This window comes from Armigeres subalbatus, chromosome 2, assembly GCF_024139115.2.
Source record: "Armigeres subalbatus isolate Guangzhou_Male chromosome 2, GZ_Asu_2, whole genome shotgun sequence".
Classification (NCBI taxonomy): Eukaryota; Metazoa; Arthropoda; class Insecta; order Diptera; family Culicidae; genus Armigeres; species Armigeres subalbatus.
Genome location: NC_085140.1, coordinates 268,192,259 through 268,215,161, shown reverse-complemented (window position 1 = coordinate 268,215,161; position 22,903 = coordinate 268,192,259). Strand labels below are relative to the sequence as shown.

Sequence of the window (22,903 nt, the reverse complement as noted above, 5' to 3'; positions counted from 1 at the left end):
AACAGTCCTTAAGAAGGGTAGAGCCCAGGAGAAGACGGGTGTGCCTTCCAATGGCAGTGGCAAGCGTAAAGACAGAGGCGAGGCGATTATCGTCAAGACTGACGATAAAAGCTACGCTGAAGTAACAGGTAAGGGTCTGTTCACAAATTACGTAACGCAAAAATTCGAGTTTTTGACCCCCTCCCTCCCCCTCGTAACAAAAAGTAACTTTTTTGGTACCCCCTCCCTCCCCCATGTAACGCGTTACTGTTAAAATTTTAAATGCAAATTTTTATCCTTCTCTGAAGCATTTGGGTTTTGGTATTTTTTTAACACTGTTAGAATAGGGACGGCATATGATCAAAAATCAAGAATATCAAGAATGCAGCTAGTAGAAACGAAAATAGAATTTGCGATCATAACCATTTACATAGTTTTGCGGAACTGTGGTGTCGAGAAATGCAATATTCGCTTGGCATTTTTACGCATATCAGCATGCTTGATTTCGATAATGACTAATAGATATACGATAACGATAAACAGCAATTACTTCAATCAGTGATTAAAAAAGACATTCAAATGAATTTGCGTTTTGCCTAGGGCTGAAAATCTCTTTAATAAAGATAAAAAAAAAAAAAAAAAATTGCGTTTTGCGTAACATTTGGTAGTACCCACCCCCTCCCCCACCTTTTAGTGTATCAAAGTATAACGCAAGTTGTACCTCCCCCCCCAGAAGCGTTACCTAATTTGTGAACAGACCCTAACACAGCTAAACTTAGTCCACTGCGAGGCGGCTGAATTGCTGCTACAACGCCAACGGTCGGTTACGAGGTGTAAAGCTGATGTAGCCTTGCTGTCCGATCCATACCGCATCCCTACTGGAAACGGAACATGGATTGCGGATAAGTCTCAGATGGCAGCCATCTGGACTTGCGGGCGATACCCCATCCAGGAGATATTATCATCACCTGATGATGAGGGTTTCGTCATAGCAAAGGTAAACGATCGATGTTTACTTTTGTAGCTGGTACTGTCCTCCCAGGTGGAGTATAGTGCAGTTTACTAGGGTAGTCGACATTCTTGCAGCGAAACTAACTGGTTCAAAACCATTAGTTGTAGCAGGCGACTTCAATACGAGGGAAATGGACTGGGGATTCCGGTTCACAAACGCTAGAGGTCATACCCTGCTAGAGTCGCTAGCGGTATTGAACGAAGTCCTGCTGAACGAAGGCCAAGTGCCAACATTCAGGGGACCGAGCGGTGATTCATGCATCGATGTGACCTTCTTCAGCGTGGGGTGGACGGCGGATCCAGAATGGAAGGGAAATTCGGAAAAATCAAGAAAATCGTTTTATGGTCCAGGATTACCTCCGTCGCAACCACAAGGTGGAACGGAAAAACTGATCTACAATGGCGCACCTCGCAGTTCAGCTCAGAACTCTTGGAGGAATCACTACGATGGGAGAGATGAACAACGAGGTTAAGTGGCGACGAGTTGATCGATGTACTTATTCGTGCATGCGATGTGACAATGCCTAGCAGGAACAAACCTCCCGGAAATCGACAACCAGCGTACTTTTTTTTTTTTTCTTCCTAAACAATGGAGGGGGAATCTGCTCAACAGACATCCTGGGTTAACCAGGAAGTGCGGGGTTAGGGATCACCGAGGGAGGCAGGACTACATTCCCGACCCGCTAAACCGTTTCCATTGCCGCCAAGCCCATAGTCCCTTCGGTACAACCAGAAAGTAATGCTTCAAAGGGGGCCAGTGCACAACGCACCCTCGAGGTTAGCTGCGTGTCCTTGCAACACCGAACATCGTAACTCGCTTTTTTAGAAGAACACCATGGTATCGTGCCAGCGCATTGCCGGCTTTCCAGGTGGCCTTACCACGCCCTATGTCCTCGGAAGGTGGGCAGGGTCGACTTCGCGCCTGCTTCCCTCTGCACGACTGGTATCAAGAATGATGATGCCGCGTGCACCCCAAATTGACCTTTCTGCGATAGGGCCAATTCGCCAGCACACAGAGGGACTTGCCGACGCGGTGCCTACGCCTGCCCCAGCCTTGACGAGGACCCCTTTGCGTCCTCGGTCTCGGAACCCGCCCGGTTGACCAACGCCGCGAAAGCGACGATACCATGTTGTTCTTCGCGCGGCCACTTGTTCGGTAAAAGGATCAAGTTCGACCACAGAGCATGACCACCGGTATGACCCATGAAGCCGACTCCGATCCCTTGGACCACCTCTTATCAGCGGGATCGCCTTATCAGCGATCGCCACCACCACCACCTCTTACCAGCGAACTGGTGGACAGCATACCGACCAACCTACCTTCAGCTTGGCCTCATCCAGTACCTTTTTGGTGTCAGCCACAGGTACCTGGAATAAAGCTCTTACCATCAGCCTTGACGATAATTGCTTCACCTCTGTCCTTCCTGCCATGACCATTGGAAGGTGTGCCCTTTCCTCTACGAGCACTCCCCTTCTTGGCCAATGGCGCCGTCGCCTCCTCTACCGCTCCTTCTTCGCCTTTTTGGGATTCACAACTTCCTTCCAGGGCAGGCCTTCCTCCCGGCGGACTTCGGTAGTCCTCGTAGAAGAAGGAACTGATTTCCGCCGTTCCTTAGGGCCAGCAACCAGCTCAACCATCTCCCGACGGATCATAGTAGCCTTTTTTTCGTGTAATACCGGCTTGGCGCTAGCTCCCTTCAGATCGGTTGCCATACTGACCTTACTAAGTTTTGGAGTTGCTCCAGTAATAGCCATGCGTCTGCGGAGTTCTGCAGTCTGGCTTTCTGACAGCTGCTTTTCTTCCGTAAGAACTCGAATCTTCGACTCGGCTTCATTCCTGGCCTCCACCGCTTGGCTCAGTGCCAACTCTTTCTCCTCGGTAAGTTGGCAGATCTTTTGTTCCGCCTCCTTACTTGCCTGCCGCAAGGACTTCCACTCCTGCTTTGCCTCTACAATCATGTTGCAGAGGGTCAGCACGGACTTCTTAAGGTCCTTGTTGTATTTCCCGCCGTTGTCCAGAAAGGACATGATTACGTTCATTACGTCTGTAATCACCTCCATTTTCTTTCCTCCACTCTCCTTGTGACTTGTGTCAGGGTAGATCCGTCCATCTTTATCTCGATGGGCGGCTCCTCCGACCTGCCACGCTCTTCTGTATCGCCTGCCCTGGCGATCAGTGGGGCGACCTGTTGAGGCCACTTCGTCTGGCGAAGGTATCCACCCTTTCGTCAGACGCTTCTCCCTCTCCACTCAAATTTGTTTTTTTTTTTGGTTTGGTGGACATTTTGGTCCCACGAGTTGCGCGAGAAAATAGGTTCGTCATGCCAGAGGTCCGCAATAACGTGGTAAGGGAAAGCTATACTGTAAGGAGTGTCCAGGTACCCCACCTTGATACCGTAGGATTAGGGACTGGGGGACGTCATAGTATTAGCTTCACTGAAGTGCACCTGATAATATGACCAGATTTATACCGCTACATACTGCTCAAAAGTATCTATATCCCTAGTGTAGCGGGGAATGTTCCTTTTAATTAGGGAGATTTGTGCCATCGCCTTTCATGTCTTTTTCATGAAAATTTGAAATAAAAACAAATAGATTTGTTTTGTCGTGAATTCATGAACAACTGGATCTATTTTTTTTGCATAGTTTTTTATAATCTGTAATATTTTTAGAAAAGGTATTTTAACAATGTTCTGACCTTTCAATAATTATTACTTTCTACCTATTGGGAAATATACAGGTAATAATGGCTTAAGGAATTCATGAAGCAAAAATTCATTAGGTCCACAACGCAGACAAATTGTTAATTCAAATCACCCTGCTCTTCCCAAGTAAGAAATAATGAAATTCCCATTGCCAGATACACGAGAGCAAGTTTTCAACCATATACAGAAATACCAGATTACCAAAAACCATGGAAGTACAGGACATGCAATACATGCCACACTGGGCGCCATTAAATCGGTATAAGGCACTGCCGAGGTCGTCGTCGAATACTAATGGCGCATCATAAAAAGGAAATGGTAGTCGTCAATAACGAAAATTGGTCCAGGAGGTGTTAATTAGAGTCGGCGGCTGCGACATCATTTCTCCAACAATGGGGGGCAGGGAGGAGGATGTTCGATGTTAAGCAGTCATGTCGACTAAGGGTTGTAGCACAAAAGGTCGAAGGGTCAAAAGGTCGAAACAAAAAATCTGAACCTAAGGTCGAAAGAACAAAATATAGAAATTACGGTTGTTGGACAAATGGTCGAAAAACAAGAAAGTTGAAGGTCAAAAGGTCAAAGAGTCAAAAGGTGAGATGGGATGAAAGGTCAAAATTACAAAATTACAAAAATTACAAAAAAAGGTCGAATGTTAATCAACCATTATTTTGCCTATTTATGCTTATTTATGTTTCACTTAATAATATTTCATTTTTTTTATCTTTTATCTTTCAGCCCTTGGCTGGCTCATCTCCGGAGATTGATTTTTCCTTCTTTTAGTCACAAGTTTATTTTATTTGCTAATTATCTAATACATGCATTCTAGGTGTTCCGTGTTTTCTTAACACTATCATCCTTATTTGCTATGTTACATTTCTAGTAATTATTAATACATTTCAATTGTCTCTGGCAGCTAGGATTTTTCCTTGGTTTAATTGAACCATGTAGGAATTACAATGTTTTCAACTTAAACTAAGCAACTTAATCTTTGCAATAGAAGATTGCAACGATTTTTGTCTAAAATTGGAAATTATTTTGTGGGACATTTGTTGCAATGTCTCAATATTAGAAATTCTATGAAGTTCATTGGACTATACCACGGAGGCAACTTCAGAATCATTTTCAAAATTTTATTTTGAATCCTCTGGAGTGCCTTCTTTCTGGTATTGCAGCAACTAGCCCATATTGGCATAGCATACAACATGGCTGGTCTAAAAATTTGTTTGTAAATCAAAAGTTTGTTCTTTAGACAAAGTTTTGATTTTCTGTTTATAAGTGGATATAGACACTTAATATATTTATTACACTTAATATATTTCCTACATAAGCTCTCGGCTTATGTAGGAAAATAATAAGCTGAGTTTTGGAAGCATTCGGGGAAATTTTACATTTTTTGCAAGTAAGTGGAGAAAATATCCAAACTTTTTTGCAATCTACTACAAATAACACAAAGGCTTCGCCCTTTGGCTGAGAGGCCCGATTTTCGATATTCTGGTGGTAAATCAGGTAAGTCAGAAGTTAACATGTTATACAATATGTGCCCCAGTATGCTGCCTTGGGGGACACCAGCTTTCACAGGTAATCTATCAGATCTAGAATTCTGATAGTTTACCTGCAGCGAACAATCTGATAAATAATTTTGGATCAGTTTAAAATTGTACAGATGAAAATTAAAATTCATCAATTTGACAATCAAACCTTCATGTCAAACACTGTCAAATGCTTTCTCTATATCAAGAAGAGCAACTCCAGTCGAATATCCTTCAGATTTGTTGAGCCGAATTAAATTCGTTAAGAGTAACTGATGAGTGGTTTAATGACTATGGCGAAAACCAATTGGTCATCAGCAAAAATAGAATTGTCATTAATATGAAACATCATTCTATGTAAAATAATCTTTTCAAACTTTTTATTGAAGAAAGCAAACTAATTGGGCGATAACTAGAAGCCTCAGCTGGATTTTTGTCCGGCTTCAAAATTGGAACAACTTTGGCGTTTTTCCATTTATCTGGAAAGTATGCCAATTGAAAACATTTGTAAAATAAATTAACCGAAAAGGATAAAGAGCTCTCAGGATGTTTTTTGATAAGTATGTAAAAAATACCACCATCACCCGGTGCTTTCTTTTTTTTAAATTTTGTAGTAATAGATCTCCGGCACCGGGAATCGAACCCTGCCACCCTCAGCATGGTCTTGTTTGTAGCCGCGCGTCTAACCGCACGGCTAAGGAGGGCCCCCCCTGAACCTAGCGTAATGTAATTTTGCTTGCTAAATGGATGATACTCGACGTCTCATCAACGGCTGTGGATTGGTTCCGGTCATACCTGGTAAACCGTCTGGTATGGGTTAAGATTGGCACCTCGGAATCTGAAACTTTTGTAAACAATTCGGGAGAACCTCAAGGTAGTAACACTGCTATTCTTGATCTTCATAAATGATGTTTTTCTGCTATTATCACTAGACTGCCGCCTCTTCTAGGCAGACGATTCAAAAAGGTATTACATTAATTATAAAAAGTATGACTGATTGCACCGATCTACAGAACATGCTGTGTATTTTCGAAGACCGGTGCTCGAGACAACTGATGTGCCTAAGTATCGAAAAATGCAACATCATTTCATATCATCAAAAAAACGCACCAATCATCTTTGGCTACGTCCTATCCGGACAATCGCTCGCTCGAGCTCAGCACATCAGGAATCTTGGCGTTATCCTGGATAGCGGACTGACATTCAGACTTCACTACGATTATATTGTCGCCCGAGCTAATCGTCAATTTAGCTTCATCTTCAAAATTACCGACGAGTTCCGTGATCCGCTTTGCTTTAGAGCACTTAACTGCTCTCTCGTGCGACCAATTTGCTGTTTTGTGGTGCCCTTACCAAGTTACATGGACCGCAAGAACTGAAGCCGTTCAACGGAAGTTTGTAAGATACGCTCTCCGTTTTCTTAGGTGCGACCCGACAAACTTGCCACCGTACGAGAAACGTTGTCGTTCAATTGGCATCGAACCACTAGAGGTAAGACAAATAGCCGCTCAAGCCACGTTTACTGGGAAGCTGATTACACCGGAAATATCGATTGTCCAAAGCTACTGTCGCAACTTAATCTGTATACACCTGAAAACCTCTTCGTCAACGTTCGTTTTTAAATCTAGAACCACAGACTTGCAATTATGAAGTAGGTACACGAGCCAACTCGGTCAATTAACCGGCTCATCAATGAGTTTTTCGACCTGTTTGACTTGGGCGCCGTATTTTGTCATCGGATACTCGACTCTTTCCGTACCATTGGCCGTAACCAACTAGTTTTTTTTATTGTCAATTGGTTTATAATACATAAACAAATAAAATATGCTTGATACAATTTTTAAAGGAAGTAGCGATGAATGACTCTCTACAAAGCGATGTATTATCGCTGAATTATTGATAAAAATTTGCGTGATGATCCAAAGTTACATCCTAAACCCAAAAAATAAATCTTACAGTTATTATATAAAATTTTGGCATTTACAATTCCGCTTGGTTTCAATCAAGAAATGTAAACTTTTTTACGGATAAAAATTAGTATGCATAAAAACCATGCACAATTGTGAGATGCTATGCAATGGTTGTATTAAAATCTTCGGCAATTCTATACGTCAAAATTTTATACAGTTTCTGTAAGGTTCTGATGCAAAACTGTATTAGAATTTGAAGCTATTTTGTCTCAAATTTTCAAAATTTTCACTCACTTGGTTGAAAGATTTCGTTTTCCACCAACCACCCTTCATAGATTCACACGCCAAGTTGTCCCGACCTCACACCCATCGGACAGAACCAGAATAAACTCAATCCCGTACTCACCCAGTTTCATCTCTTTTATTTCGCACGTCTTTCCCATCCAGATTGACAACATCCTGGACACTCTCCATCTGAAGTTCACCAAGCTGACGCGGTGCGGAAATCTCTCCGGTGGACAGAAGAAGCGGCTATCAATCGCGTTGGAGCTTATCGATAATCCGCCGGTGCTTTTCCTGGACGAACCAACGACGTAAGTGCTTGCCAATAAACTGGATTTTCCTCGCTCCCCGTTTCGAATTCTTTTACGGTGGGAATCAGTGCCCCCAGGCACCTCCGCTGGCCAACGACGGACGACACAGGAAGAAAAGTGGGTGGAACTCCTTTTTGAAATTCGCACACTGTGTACCTTGCTGTCGTATTATAGCCAGCGACATCCGCAGCGGGCGTCTTGATCTGCATAATCGCCGTCATTGTGGGGGTGTGGGAGAAGCAACGGAACACTTAGTCTATGCATACTGAAATAGCTCACTAACAGGTCTTATGTCGCTCAAATGGTTGCAATTTGGTATGTGAACCGAGAAGAGAGCCATAGTGGAATCTACGAGAGAGGTTCGGAAGCACGTGCTGGATGGAGCGTTCGTTAGTTTTGAGCGAAGCGTTTGCCATACTGCTGCTCGTGATGAAGTATCGTGGGATAAGTTTTTATAGCGCACATTTTATGTCTGATGAACTTTGGTGCCCGAATGCAGTGATATGGCATACATTTGAACATATGTTGCCATGAAAACATATGTGATTACAATTTTGTTCTAGAATGGTTCTGATACGCAAACTGTATGAATTTCTTGTTCGTGCATTATATTATTTAATAAGTATTCATCAGTAATAAGCTTCCTCTTTGTTATGTGTGAGATTTTTCCTATTCGGATTAACAATCTGATTATAGAATAGGTTCGATTATCTCTTATATCGTAAAGCATTCTCTCTTATATTTTGTAATTTCAAGCTATTTCAAAATCATCAGATGATTTTTTTGTTTAACTGGTGGAATTCTCCGTTATCCGCTATTTCTGCATCTACATCAGAAAATTGGGTTGTTTAGCAAAGAAAAATATGAGTTTTTTTAATAGTATAATATAAAGAGCATGCTTTGCTAATCTCATATATTTATTTTGATTGTAAACCTTTTATTTACATTTTTATATAGCAAACAATAAGCCATTTCAACCGATAGAGTGACACTAACATTCATAGAATGACAGTTGCCCTTGCAGCATAAGAACAAATTTTTATTCCCATATAAATTTAAAATGCAAATTAAAAATATTTCCGGGGCTCCAAAAATTCTGAAAAATTGGGGTTAGGCTCAGTTTTTTATGCTGATTTAGTGAATGTAAAAACATATATACCCCCAAAAAAACCAATTGTAAAGATTTCTGTCTAGAATTAGGAATTATTTCATTGAAAATTTGTTGCAGTATCTCTATATTAGAAATTTATAATGTTAAGTGAACTTATACTGCCTATGATCGCATGTGTGTCCTATCTTTGCTGATTTTCCCATTAATATAGGACAAATATGCAATTGTGGGCTGTATACCAGGGAGGCAACTTGAGAATTATTATCAAACAGTTGAAGCCTATTAAGGACGAGCTTTTCGGAATCCAATTTTATTGCACTTCGCGTTTTCAAGGACACAACGTTCAATAATGGAGCAATGAGCAGCTGTCATCTTTTTATTTAATGCAAAGCTAAAATATAAAGATGACAGTTTTTCGTTGCTTCTTTGTTGAGATTGCTGCCTCTGAAAATGCAAGGTGAAAATTATTTGGATTCTAAGCAGTTTCACCTTAAGTGCCTTTTAAGGTATTACATCAACTGGTTCATATTGCTATAGCATAAAACATGGCTAGTTTAAAAAATTGTTTGTTCTTCAATAATTTCTTCTTCAGACAATGTTTTGATTTTCTATTTATAAGTGTTTAAATAAAGTTTTGATTTTCTATTTATACACTTAATATATTTGTTACATTTGGCTTGAATGTGATTTTTGAAAGTTAATTTTTTTTAGCAATCTGGCATAAGCCCCAAACGTAGGTACAAGATATAGGAAGTGATAGTCATTCATAGTAACAATATGTCTGCTAGAGGGTTTCAAATAAAAAGCTCTCAGCTTATGTGGGAAAACTATAAGCTGAGTTTTAGAAGCATTTGGGGAAATTCTCCATTCCTGCAGGTAAGTGGAAGAAGCATTCAAACTTTTTTGCAATCTATTGTAAATTACAAGAAGTCTTCGTGCTTTGACGGAAATCAACGATGTTTGACACCTCGATGATAAATCAGATATGTCAGAAGTAAAATGTTATACAATCTTCTTCTTCTTCTTCAATGGCTCTACATTCCAACTGGAACTTGGCCTGCTTTTCAACTTTGTATTCTATTAGCATTTCCTCAGTTATTAATTGAAAGCTTTTCTATGCCCGCCATTGCATGAATATGTATCTTGTGTGGCAAGTAAAATGGATACTCTATATTCCCAGAGAGTCGAGAATGTTTCCAATCCGAAAACATCCTAGACCGGGCCAAAAATCGAACTCGCCATCTCCGGATTGGCAATGCTACTGGAGACCTATTGGAGGATGTTCTACAATATGGTCCCCAATATGCTGCCTTGGGAAGTGTCAGCTTTCTTTTGTAACCTATCAGATTTCGAACTTTAGTAATTTACTTGCAGTGTATAATTGTGGATCAGTTTTACAGTTTACAGATAAAAATGAAATTCATCAAACCTCCATGCCAAACACTGTCAAATCACAGAGAACAGACATAGAGGTTCGAACAGAATTTCTTGCAAAACATGTGTAAACAAACACACCGAACCTCAACGCCATCGACGTCGACATTGCAACTCACAAGCTCAATTTGACAACACGATGGCGCTGGTATGCTCTTGCATGCATAACGACACTAGCGCACAGTGGCATTTTTTGATGACGCTAGCGCTGATTATGCACGGGATAACGGCGACATTCCAAAGTAATTTCAAAATGAACAGTAACAAGTCATCACAACATGACGAGTGGAGCTTCAACGTCTGTTCTCTGTGGTCAAATGCTCTATTATCATTGAAAGCCATTAAATTCGGTACTCTTAATGCCAATGGCAAAAACTAAATGGCTCATCAGCAAAAATTGAATTTATTATAAAAATCAAAATAATCCTTACAAATAGTTTTCTATTGTGGAAAGCATACTGGTTGCGCGATAACTAGAAACTTAGATTTTTGTTCGGTTTTAAAATTGGAATGACTTCGGCGTTTTCAGAGATAAGCCAGCCAAGGGCTGCAAGTCTATTATATATACACGTAAAAAAATTTAATGTTACTTATTATTAAAATTTCTAATACTTTTTTTGCCAAGGCAGGTGCTTAATGATATGTATAAAAAAAAAACTTATACATTGCATTAGGCACATACATTCCAAAGCTTATACATTCCATTAAGTCATGAATGTTATTAACTTTTTGGTATGGGATCATTCATTAGGTGGCAAAATGAAGTGTAATAATATTTTCGAATAGGTTTTTGCCATAACTTATAAGGTTTTGCCTTTCTCGTATACTAAGTATACGTAAAGGCTATATGATCGCTCCAAAAACAATCTTTTATAGAAGGCCCGGAGACCCATAGTGTTATAGTTCGACGGATTGAGATGATGTCTGTGTGTATGTATGTTTTTTTTCTTCCTAAGCAATGGAGGGGGAATCTGCACAACAGACATCCTGGGTTGTCCAGGAAGTGCGCTGTTAAAGATCACCTCCAAAAGCAAACGAGGAAGGTAGGACTACATCCCCGACCCGCTAAACCGTTTCCATTGCCGCCAAGCCCATTGTCCTTTCGGTACAACCAGAAAGTAATGCTTCACAGGGGGGCCAGTGCACAACGCACCCTCGAGGTAAGCTGCGTGTCCTTGCAGCATCGAACATCGTGACTCTCTTTTTTAGAAGAACACCATGGTGCCAGCGCATTGCCGGCTTTCCAGGTGGCCTTACCACGCCCTATGTCGTCGGAAGGTGGGAAGGGTCGACTTCACGCCTGCTTCCTTCTGCACGACTGGTATCGCGCGGACACTTGCTCGATAAAAGGATCGAGTTCCACCACAGGGCACCAGAATGACCCATGAAGCCGACTCCGAACTCTTGAACCACCTCTTATTTGCGCCTGAACTAGCCATCGTTGAGTCCACGCGCCACCTTCTGTGTAGCTCCGAGGCGATTTGGACAATAGCCGATAAAACGGCGTTCCAGCCAACTTCATCTTTACACATCCTCCGGACTAGGTTGTCCGGGGTAGTGTCCAGACCACATGTGGCAAGCATGTGGTCACTCATTGTGCGAAAACGCGGGCCCACGAACAACACGTGTTCCGCCGTTTCCTCTAAACCTGCGTACACTGGACACTTGGGCGAAGCCGAGCAAGCCAGCTGCGTTACCTGCACTGTGAATTTGCAGCCACGCTTAAACGCCGGGCACTTCGAACCCCCCATGAGGTGCTTGCTGTTTACAGCTTTGCTGGAACAAATCAAACAATTGGGAGGGTTCGTGCACCATTGTGCCTTATGTCCCTCCAATCCGCAGAGTCGGCAGAGATTGCTTCTGTCAGGGCCTTTCCAGTCCCATTGCTTGTGCCCCGGTTCCAGGCACTTGAAGCAAACTTCGGGTTGCTCGTATGTGCGCACAGGGCATACCGACCATCCCACCTTGACGCTCCCTAACTTGACTACTTTGGAAGCATCCGCTGTAATTAGCCGAACCAATGCTACCTGTGTCCCTGCCGGACCTTTCCGTAGCCTAACGGCTGCGGTGGGCGTCTCCACTTCACACTGTCGCCGCAGTACCGTGACGAGCTCTTCGACTTCGGTGATCCCGTCCAGGTCTTTAACCCTTAGATTCATCTCCGTCGTGAGTGCCCTCACCTTGACCGTCTCGCCTAGGACTTCCTCCGCCAACTTCTTGTAGGCGGCGCCCTTTTGCGAGACGCCCCGCTTCAGCTCGACGATCATCTCGCCCGTCCGGGTGCGTCTTATTCGACGTACATCGGCGCCGACTTCACCGAGCTTGACGTCACTCCTCATCGCCTTCAAGACGTTCGTGTACTTAGCCTCGTCTGTCTTGATGACTAGAGCATCGCCCCTGGAGCGATTGGCGCCTACCCTAGACTTCTTGCTACTTTCATTCGCCTTGGCCTTATTTTCGGCCCTTGACGTCTTCGGTTTCCTCTTGTTCTTGACCAAGGTCCAGGAGGCGTCATCCCTCTCTATTTCCCTGGTCTGGTGCGGCTGGGAGCTCTCAGCCTGCTGTAACCCCTTACCACCGTCTTTCCTGGGTGGACGGACCTTTCCAGGTCCTTCCTCCCCCGATTTTGGCCGAGGTTCAGCTTCCCAGCCCCAGTACCCTTGTTCGGGGTAGTAACCCTCCGTGTTTTGGAGCGGCCTCCAGGGAGTCTCCCCCGTTTTTGTGTCTGCTCCGTTGGAGCAGTCACCCCCGATGTGCCCGCGAATACTTGAGCCTCAGTCTGGGTAGACTTTGGCACCACCGTCTTCGCTGGCACGTCCTCTGTCGATTCGACCGTGCCTGAGTCCGCGAATCCTTGGGCCTCAGTCTGGGTAGACCTCGACTCCACGGATTGCACGGGTTTAGACTTGGCCGTCCCGACCACCCCCTCCAGCTTGGCGTCCAAAATCGACTTTCGAAGTTTCTGCAAGCTCCTCTTGAGGTCCTTACTGATATTATGCTTCGATGACGCAAAGTCGATGATGGCGTCCAGCTGTTCCGTCGCCACCTCGAAGGCCGAAAGTCCATCGCGTTTGCGGTTCATCGCCTCCACAAGCCATGGGCCGTCAATAACCTCTACCGGCGTTTTTTTTAGCCGAGATGAAGGTTAAGTGACCCACGCTGGCGCTGCGCACTGAGCTGCCGACTATTGCCTCTGCCCTCCTAGGCGGAGACCTGAACAACCCACCTCTTGCGAAGGGATTGTCGCCTACACTACTACCACTAATTGAAGAATTGACTTGGTTTTCCATTTTGGTCCCACGAGTTGCTCTGGAAAAGAGGTCCACCACGCCAGAGCCCAGCATGACGCGGTAAGGGACAAATACTGTGAAGGGTGCCCAGGTACCCCACAGGCTCCGTTAAAGGCCTAGCTCATTATTTCACCCCTTTGGCCATGCATCTCCTCGGCACGGGTCGCTTTACGCCTTGGGATTAGGGGTTAAGAACGATGGTCCCCTTGGTCGCTCCCACTCACTCTAGCTGATGTCAGAAAGACAACAGTGCCCAGGCTGCACTACCAGCTAAGTACAAACCCCTTAGCTGGCGGTCGATTGTCATCGGAAGACCCGTGGAAGCGTGAGATTTGAACTTGTGAGGACCAGAGCTGTGTAGGTCGCTCCTTCCCAGATGTCAACTCACCATTTCGCAGCCCATGTATGTGTGTGCCTGTGTGCACCCACCCAAAAAAAATTTCACTCATTTTTCTGGCACTTATCCTTAACCGATTTACAAGAACATTCGACGCTGAATACTCTCCCATTGTTTCCTATTGAAAATTGGCCAGATCGGACTATGGGCTTAAGAGTAATGGCCAAAATACTATTTTTATAATGCACGAGAAAGGCACCATCCTAGCGGTGATGGAGGCTGCATTTTCTAAAAAAGTAAATTAGTGAACAGTAATTCTGACTGATAGCGTTTGGGTAAATTTCTATCTTTGACATCAAAATCCTCTCCTGTATATCCCTTCTTAAGAATTATAAGGCAAGGGTGAATGTGAATCCGTTTGATCAAAAGTAATGTGTTTGTCCTGAAAGAGGCAATGATGAATGTGATTCCTTCTTCAAAAAGAATGCATCTCCCGGAATGATGCAATAATAAATGTGTTCCTCCTTTAAAAGTGGGTTGTTTCCCGGAATAATGAAACAATGAATTTTATTCTTTCTTTAATAAAATATATCTTCTCGGAATAGGGAAATGGGGGATGTGATCCATTCTTTAAAATAAGGCATTTTCACGAAGTAAGGAAATGGTAGAAGCAGGCGTTAGCTCGAAATAAGGCAAAGGCAAATAAGTTTCCTTTTTGGAGAGTAGGTGTTTGCCCGTAATAAGGATGAATGTGATCTCTTATTTTGATGTAGGCGACTTTGACCAGAATAAGGAAAATAAATATGAGATCCCTTCCAAACCTTCCGGGACTCTCATGGTTCTGGATCTCTTACGGAGTCCCGCCGCTCTAGTAAACGACAAGCGTGCTTTTTTTCAAAGGTGTTGTACTTTTTACATCGGGGCGAGTCACGGAAGGTTAAGCAATGAGTATCAATTTTTTAACATTTCACCCAAGAGGCGAACCAGCTCGGGGCTGAAAGTCTCTTCAATAAAAAGAAAAAAAAACATTTCACCGAAAATCATTTTGCTGATTTCGTTTCGCGGATTAACATTTGGTGGCATGTAACTCTCGTGGTATGAGATTTGATGGATTATACTCTTTCAGAATGACTTTTGATGGAATGCCATTATGCAGAATGTTCCATTATCAAATTGGCATTTTCTCATATAAATGTAGAGTAGAATAGGGGCAGTTAATTGATTATCTTCTCTCCTTGCATTATAACGGACAGACTTTTTTTTTCAAAATTAATATTCCTTTTGTCTCATATCGGGTAGACAACATCATTTAAAGAAGGCATTATCACCTCCATTCGCATTATTCCGGGCAAACGAGTTCATTTAAGGAAGGGACTATCAACCCTCTTTGTCTTTTACAGGGCAAATGTGTTAATTTGAAGATGGTATTAACTGCTCCCTTCGCTTTGTACCGGAAGAAGGCATTATCTCCTCGATTTGTCTTATACCGGGCAGATGCCGTCATTCAAAGAAGGCATTATCTTACCCCTTTGCCTTAAGCCGCGCTGATGCTTCATCATACCGAGCAAACGTATTCATTTAAAGAAAGCTTCTCCTTACTTCGCCTTATACCGGCCAAATGCGTTCATTCAAAGAAACCATTGCCTTCTTTCAGGGCTTAGTTTTCTTCATCTTCAATGACTCTACTTTCCATCTCGAACTTGGCCTACTTTCAACTTGGTGTTCTATTAGCCTACCACGGTTATTAAATTGAAAGCTTTCCTATGTGCAACAGTTGCACGAGTATGTATCTTGTCTGGCGAGTACGACGGATGCACTATGCACAAGGATCCAAGTATGTTTCCCACCCGAAAGCGTCCTAGGCCGGGAAGAGAATCGAACTTGCTATCTCCGGATTGGCCATCTTACGCCTTTTCTCACACTTTTGATTCAGCATATTCAAATAAAAGAGGGAGGCATTCGGGGAAATGTTTCATTCGCAGGCCTGGTAGCGGGTCACTTTTTAGTGACTTGGTCACTTTTTTCAGGCTGCTTTATCCATCGGAAGTTGTTTTGTTTATGGCGGAAATGAAATTACGGATCTTGGAAAAATGATCACTCTGAAACATCGCCAGCCATTTAACTCGCTGTTCCTATTGGCATTTCACCAGTAGCTAATTGTCACAGTCACAGTTTATAAATTGGTGTACAGTCATGCAAGTAGGAGACCTGTCGATTTAGAGTTTTTTTTAACTCAAACTTTATACAGTAGGGGAAGGTGAGAAGACTTGATTCCCCCCTGTTTTACCAAGAACTATACTGCCCATGATCGCATATTTGTAAATCTCCACAACAGTAAAACAGGTTTTACTATCTTGCTTATCTGTGGTAAGCTGGAAATGATTGAGTTTGTGGGGAGGATTAACAAATAATTTACAAAATCAACCAAAATGCATATGTTACAAATGCTATCATTTTTTCACAGCACAGATTTTACAGATGTAATGAAGGGTTTGCTCATATCATAGAACAACGATCAAGTCTCTCCAATTTTGAAGATTGCATGCGCTGTCGAATTCCATAGCAAAAATCTTTCATTAATGCGCATCTCAAGTCGGAAAATCTGCGTATTTTGGAGTAAAAATATTCAAAAATTCAGAGAGCATGGTCCTCATTACAAGCAGGAGGTCGAACGTTCAACCCCAAGCTCGTTGTACATGAATCTTCATAATTTTTGTATCGTTTTCTACCAAAACGATCCTACTGTTGTTCCTGTCGCACTAAAAATTCCAAAAACATCCGTGGCACCTATGACAAATCGTTAGAGTTCTCTGCATCTTTCTTAAGTAGGCAGCTAATCCAATGATCGTAATTTTCACTTATTTTCACGAGAAGAGAATGCTTATCCACGCAATGCTCATTCACTCGCCGAGAAATAATTTTCAGGACAGAAAAACAGGTATTAAGAGTTATAACCATATTTCGATCACTTCCAGTGGCGTAAAAATTTGATTTGCTTGCAGACTATTCATAGTTTTGAGTTGTCCTGCTTTTTACTGATATTGAGTAAAATTTCCGTGGGGTTAAAAGAGAGGGCAATAATTTTACTTAGTCACTGAGTAGATAAAAGTTACCGAGTACGATTTTCATTTTTCTTCTGAGCTCGTTCTAAGAGAAAAGAGTGGCGAGTGAAAGATGTTTTCCGCCACAAATTAAAAAAAAATATTCTCCTTCGACCCAAAAACGCTTGATTTCGTCTCATCGAACTTGCAATTGAAATTGAAAGTCACTATTTGGTCACTTTTTCTGCAACTGAAAGTCACTATTTGGTCCCTTTTTTCGTCAGCTTTGGTCACTAAAGTCACTATTTTGAGTGGCTTCGGTCGCTACCAGCCCTGCATTCGGGGAATTGTTACATTCGGGGAATTTGCATTCGGGAAAATTGCATTCGGGGAATTGGTTTTCGGGAAATTGTCGTACCATCAAAAAAACATTGTTTTTTTCTTCATTTTTCCCAAGGGGGGAAATTTCAAAATCGTATTTTTTTTAAACTGCTGCAATTAAGCATATGCGGTATTTCGAAAAAAATCGTTTTAGGGCATTCGAAACGAAATTCCGCGGAATTCCGCGGAATTTGAGTGTGGCGAAATCTGTTTTTCTGATTTCGTTTCGTATCGTTAAATTTCAAAAATTTCGACTGAAAAATCGTTCTTTTAACGAAATTAAACGGAATTTCGCGGAATTTCGAAATTAATTTTTAATAATTCCAATTTCCATAAAATAAAAAAAATCGGCTGCGCCGCTGAATAAAGCCATTCAAATTCTACTCAATATTTAATACATATAAATTCTTTCACTAAATCTCACTACTTAATACAATTCTGTATCTTCAACAGAAACGCATTCAGCTTTCAATTTGTTAATTAAAATAATATTTTTCAGTGAAGTAAAATAATTTGTAGATCTCATCGTTTTGGTATACTATTGTGGAGACTCACGTCCCCAAAATAACGGTAGGAAAGTTGCAACTTCTTCAAGACGATAACTATTGATTGATGGTACTAGTCCAATGCTTGATACATGCGGTTGGCATTCACACCTTCTTTGCACATCATTTCTTGATAAATTGCGATCCGGAAACGAATTTGCTGTAAATCCATCACCGTGACCACTTCGGAGAAAGCATTACAATGATCACCGGAAGGATCCAGTTCATTTGATGTCTTCTGACTTCGCAGGAACATCCCACTTCTGATAATGTGGAAACTTCAATAAATACAACCAATCTGATTGAAGTTGTCTCATAGAATAATCTTTATTAGTCCTCATATTGTCAAATGTCCAATGTCTCAGTCTTGCCTACCATGATCGAGTTAGACAGATACATTAATATTATTTACTACAACTATATTTTTATTTAAATTAACTGATTTGTGTATGAAATATGTAATGCATTATGAGGCACTTGTTCGATTTGTGCTCTTCTAGTTATGGAAACTCTTCGATAAGCGAAATAATCCTCACTGTGATTGATTTTTTAAACTGAATACTTTCAAAAGACAACGGAAAACGGACAATACTCAGTAGCCCGTTTTCCGTTGTCTTTTGAAAGTATTCAGTTTAAAAAATCATTGTTTGAAAGCAATGAAATGGAGATGGTGACGTTTCAGAAGTTTTCCTGATTTAGTAGATTGTTAGATATTTGCAGATTTAAGAATGCTCCAGATTTGAGACATTCTCTGATATCACATTTATTTCGGATTCTGGAACTGATTCATATCTTTCCGATTGAGATCATTGCAATGACCTAAACTTCTACCTTCAGATATTTTTGATTTCATACATTATGGAAATCTATAATTATCTCACATTTTCTAGATCCTTCAGATCCAGATTATTCAATTGTTTCAAAATCGTACCGATTTTCTGTCACAATCGTGCCGGTGCGGTGCGTTTTCCGTAGGGCAGTTCGTTGTTAGTTTGGACGTGCTGCTGCCTTTAACAATTAATATTTAGCAATAATCGTAAAGGTCTGCGTTCGAGTTGTTGGCATAAAATGAGTAATGACTAAAATACTATTTTTTGTACAAAAAGCGGGTAAATAGTCCAGCCTTTTTTTGCACGTATTCTCAACCAACAAGATGCATTCAAATGGAAATCCTGTCTAATCATTTCATATTGAAAGTTGGCTAGATCGGATTATGGACTCAAAAGTTATGGCAAAAATACTATTTTTCCATAATACACCAGAAAGTTACCGATGCCGCAAGTGGATTATTCAGGGTTTTTTTCTAAATAATTTTTGACTACACCACGGCAAGTAAAATAAAACATTGGTTATTTAATTGCAGATTTATTTTTTTATGGTGATTCGATTATCCGGAGGATTTGATTATCCGGAGTGAAAATAAAATCAATACTCCGGATAATCGAGTCCAACCTGTATTTGGAAGATTCTGTGTCAAATTAATTAGGTTACACTGGCGATCACCTCTTCAGAGCTACCGACTGAATAGTAACAAGGCAGTCGCAATTGAATTGTTATACAATCATGTCCTAGCTTTCATTTTATTGCTAAAATCAGCAAACAACCGTATTTTTTACGGAAATTTGTTCTTTATTTTGCTGAGCTGCAGAAATAACGGCTTTACAGATTCATCATGGAATTCGGAACGTTTCCGGGGCACCAGGAAATGCGAGGCAAGTAAACTGTTCCGCATAATCCGGGACGTTTAGCCACTGTAAGCTAAGGTAACCGTACCCTTAGTGGAGGTAGCACCAATAGTGGAGGTAGTGGGGTTTTAATGAGATTTATCATATTTATACACTTTACGATGGTTTCAGTTGATGCGTCGTGCTTTAAATATCCTGGGAAATGCAACTTATCTTAAGATACTATTGAAGAACTATTGAAAACAATGATTTTCCTTAACAAAATTGACTTCCTTGCACCTATAGTGGTGCAACTGTACCAATAGTGGCGAGTCACATAAGAAACCAATGGATAGCACCACTATGGGAACCAAAATTAATTTTTACCGCCACTAAAGGAACAGTGTACCCATAGTGGTGCAAGCACTATTTGGTAAATGTTGATGTTAAATGACATCTATCTCATTTTTGTTAGCAAATTTATTAGTTTATCTATTGATTAAGATATTAAAGCTGTAAATTTCCCATAATTACCAATTTATAAAAAAATATTTTCTTCTGTCGATCTACTAATACCTCCACTATTGGTAAGTGTTGCTAGAGTCAGCGCATCTCACGCAGCAAAGAAATTGTGAAAAAGTCATGAAACAAAAAAAGGTTTTCATCTAGCAGTCACGATTTTCGTTTATCTTCCAAGGCTAACTCCATAAAAAAAGTGATGGATGAAAAATGCCCCTCATCATAAAAAACTCACAACGTAAAAAAATTACTTTGAATTTAAAAATTAATATCTCCAACAGACCTTAGTAAAAATTTTGAAAAAGTCGAGTTTTGTATTGCAATTAACTGCTTAAATCTGTTGAAAAGACCATTTTGGAAAGATTTACAGATTCAATAGATTTTCATGAATTTGGTCAAAAATTTACCTGGAGACTTTATATAAGATGTTAATTGAAATGGAGGGGTGGCACTTTGAATCTGTAATACTTTTTAAAATGGTGAACAGATCTAATCAATATGAAATCTGTTGGTTATATTGAGCGACATTGAATGATGAATATTCTCACGTTATGAAAATTATTTTGAGCTTTTTAGTGGAATGTCTTCACTTGTCATAAGACGAGTTTGTACAATCCCATTTAATTCCATCACTTAATTGTACCTTGACAGATACGTATTTCGACCTCAACAGTAAGGTCTCAACAGTATTGATTAGATCTGTTCATCATTTTAAAAAGTATTACAGATTCAAAGTGCCACCCCTCCATTTGAATTAACATCTTAAATAAAGTCTCCAGGTAATTTTCGACCAAATTCATGAAGATTTATTGAATCTGTAAAACTTTCCAAAATAGTCTTTTCAACAGATTTAAGCAGTTAATTGCAATACAAAACTCGACTTTTTCAATTTTTTTTACTAAGGTCTGTTGGATTAATTTTTAAATTCAAAGTAATTTTTTTACGTTGTGATTTTTTTAGGATGAGGGGCATTTTTCATCCATCACTTTTTTTATGGAGTTAGCCTTGGAAGATAAACGAAAATCGTGACTGCTAGATGAAAACCTTTTTTTGTTTCATGTGTCAGACACTGAAGACGACCTTACTGTTGAGGTCGAAATACTGTCAAGGTACAATTAAGTGGTGGAATTAAATGGGATTATACAAACTCGTCTTATGACAAGTGATTCTCACGTTGTTTATAGCGAGGGGCATGCTTTTGAAAATGCTGAATAGATCCAAAGTGATCTGTTACTTACCTATGTCCTTTTGTAAAATTAAGCCAGATTTTTTTTAGGTAACAATTATGTAGAATGAAACCAGTAGTGATTCAGTTTCATTTCAAATGTTCGATCAGTATACTAGTTTGAATCTGGAAAAAATAGAATGAACTCGATGGTTTCCCCAACACATGTTTTTAAAATTTTCAATTTAATGAAATCATTATGTTGCTGCCAAGAAAGGCGCCGTAATTGCAAAGTGGATCCGTAGATAAAATGACGCATTCATACACCAAAATATTTGAAACTCGTGATTCATTCGTGGTTCAAATAGAAAATAGAACTGAGCGTTATGCCAGTTTTAAGTTTATGACAATTGACTGGTATAAAAAATGAATCTATAGCAGCTGCTGGGTAAATAAATGCTTCAGATTCATATTCAAAATGAGCATTGCTGATTTTGCCCAAAGAGTGAAATCAGCAGTGATTCAGTTTCATTCCAAATTTTTGACCACTATTCTAGTTTGAATCTGGAGCAAAATAGAACAGACTCGCTCGTTTCTTCAGTAGTGTTCCATTCATGTTTTCAAAATTTTCAATTTAATGAAGAATTATGTTGCGGTCCAGAAAGGCTCCGTACTTGCAAAGTGCATTGATCCGTGGATAAAATGACGCATTCATACACACAAAACAATTGAAAAATATTTGAATCTCGTGATTCATTCGTGGTTCAAATCTGCAGAAAATAGAACTAATCGTCATACAAGTTTTATTTTTTTTGACAGTTGACTCATATAAAAAATGAATCTAGAACAGCTGCTGGGAAAATTAATGTTTCAGATTCATATTTCAACTGGCAGCCCCGAACGATTTGAATCACTGCTGATTTTACTCTAAGGCCCTTACATTTAATAAAAAATATGTTCTACTTATGTCGGAAACGTCAAGGGGGAGGGGGTTATAATAGATAAATATTATATAAAAAAGAAAATAAAAAACTTCCTCGAATTTGTTGAAGAATGTTTTGAAAATCCTAATAATTTTCCGAATTTTTCAATCTTGTCGCATCAAAATTTTATTTTAGAGAAAAAAAATCTACGACCTTGATTCTAAAAATATTAAACAAAATTATTCTCCGCGGATTTTTTTATTCGTTTTTTGCATTATTTATATATAATGCCAAAAAAACTAATTAATAAAAATTTCGCGAAAAAAAATCAAATTTCGTTTCGTTTCGTAAAATTTCGAATCAAATGGACCCGGATTTCGTTTCGTTTCGAAGTTTCGGAAGAAAATTTGAATTTCGTTTCGTTTCGTTCCGATCCAACAGTTGCATTTCTAATTTCGTTTCGTTTCGTTTCGTCGGGAAAAATTGTGTTATCGCATACCCTTAGCTGCAATGCATTCAAATGAACGCAAATAAATGTGAATTGATGGAAATAACTGAATCTATCTCCCTAAAGTGCAATTTTGACCTAGCTCTTATGTGATTTTCTTGTTACATTTTACAATGCACGAGAATGGCACCATCACCGCTAGGTGAATTATTCTGTTTTTTTTTTAATTTGGTACAAGTACGCGTAGAAAGAACGACTGATATCGTAATCGCAAACAGAAAATTCGAGATGAATTTTCCCAGCTCTGTTTTGCTATCA

The 22,903-nt window shown here is 40.4% G+C and overlaps 1 protein-coding gene across 3 annotated transcripts in view; it reads left to right on the top strand.

The window, feature by feature from the left end:
- The window catches only part of LOC134212202 (ATP-binding cassette sub-family G member 1), a 220,071-nt gene that overhangs the window by 180,417 nt on the left and 16,751 nt on the right, over positions 1–22,903 (top strand). For all 3 annotated transcript variants that reach the window (XM_062689850.1, XM_062689848.1, XM_062689847.1), the window contains one exon: positions 7,582–7,727. In XM_062689850.1, the coding sequence (XP_062545834.1) occupies positions 7,582–7,727 (146 nt within the window). The remainder of the gene's footprint in view (positions 1–7,581; positions 7,728–22,903) is intronic.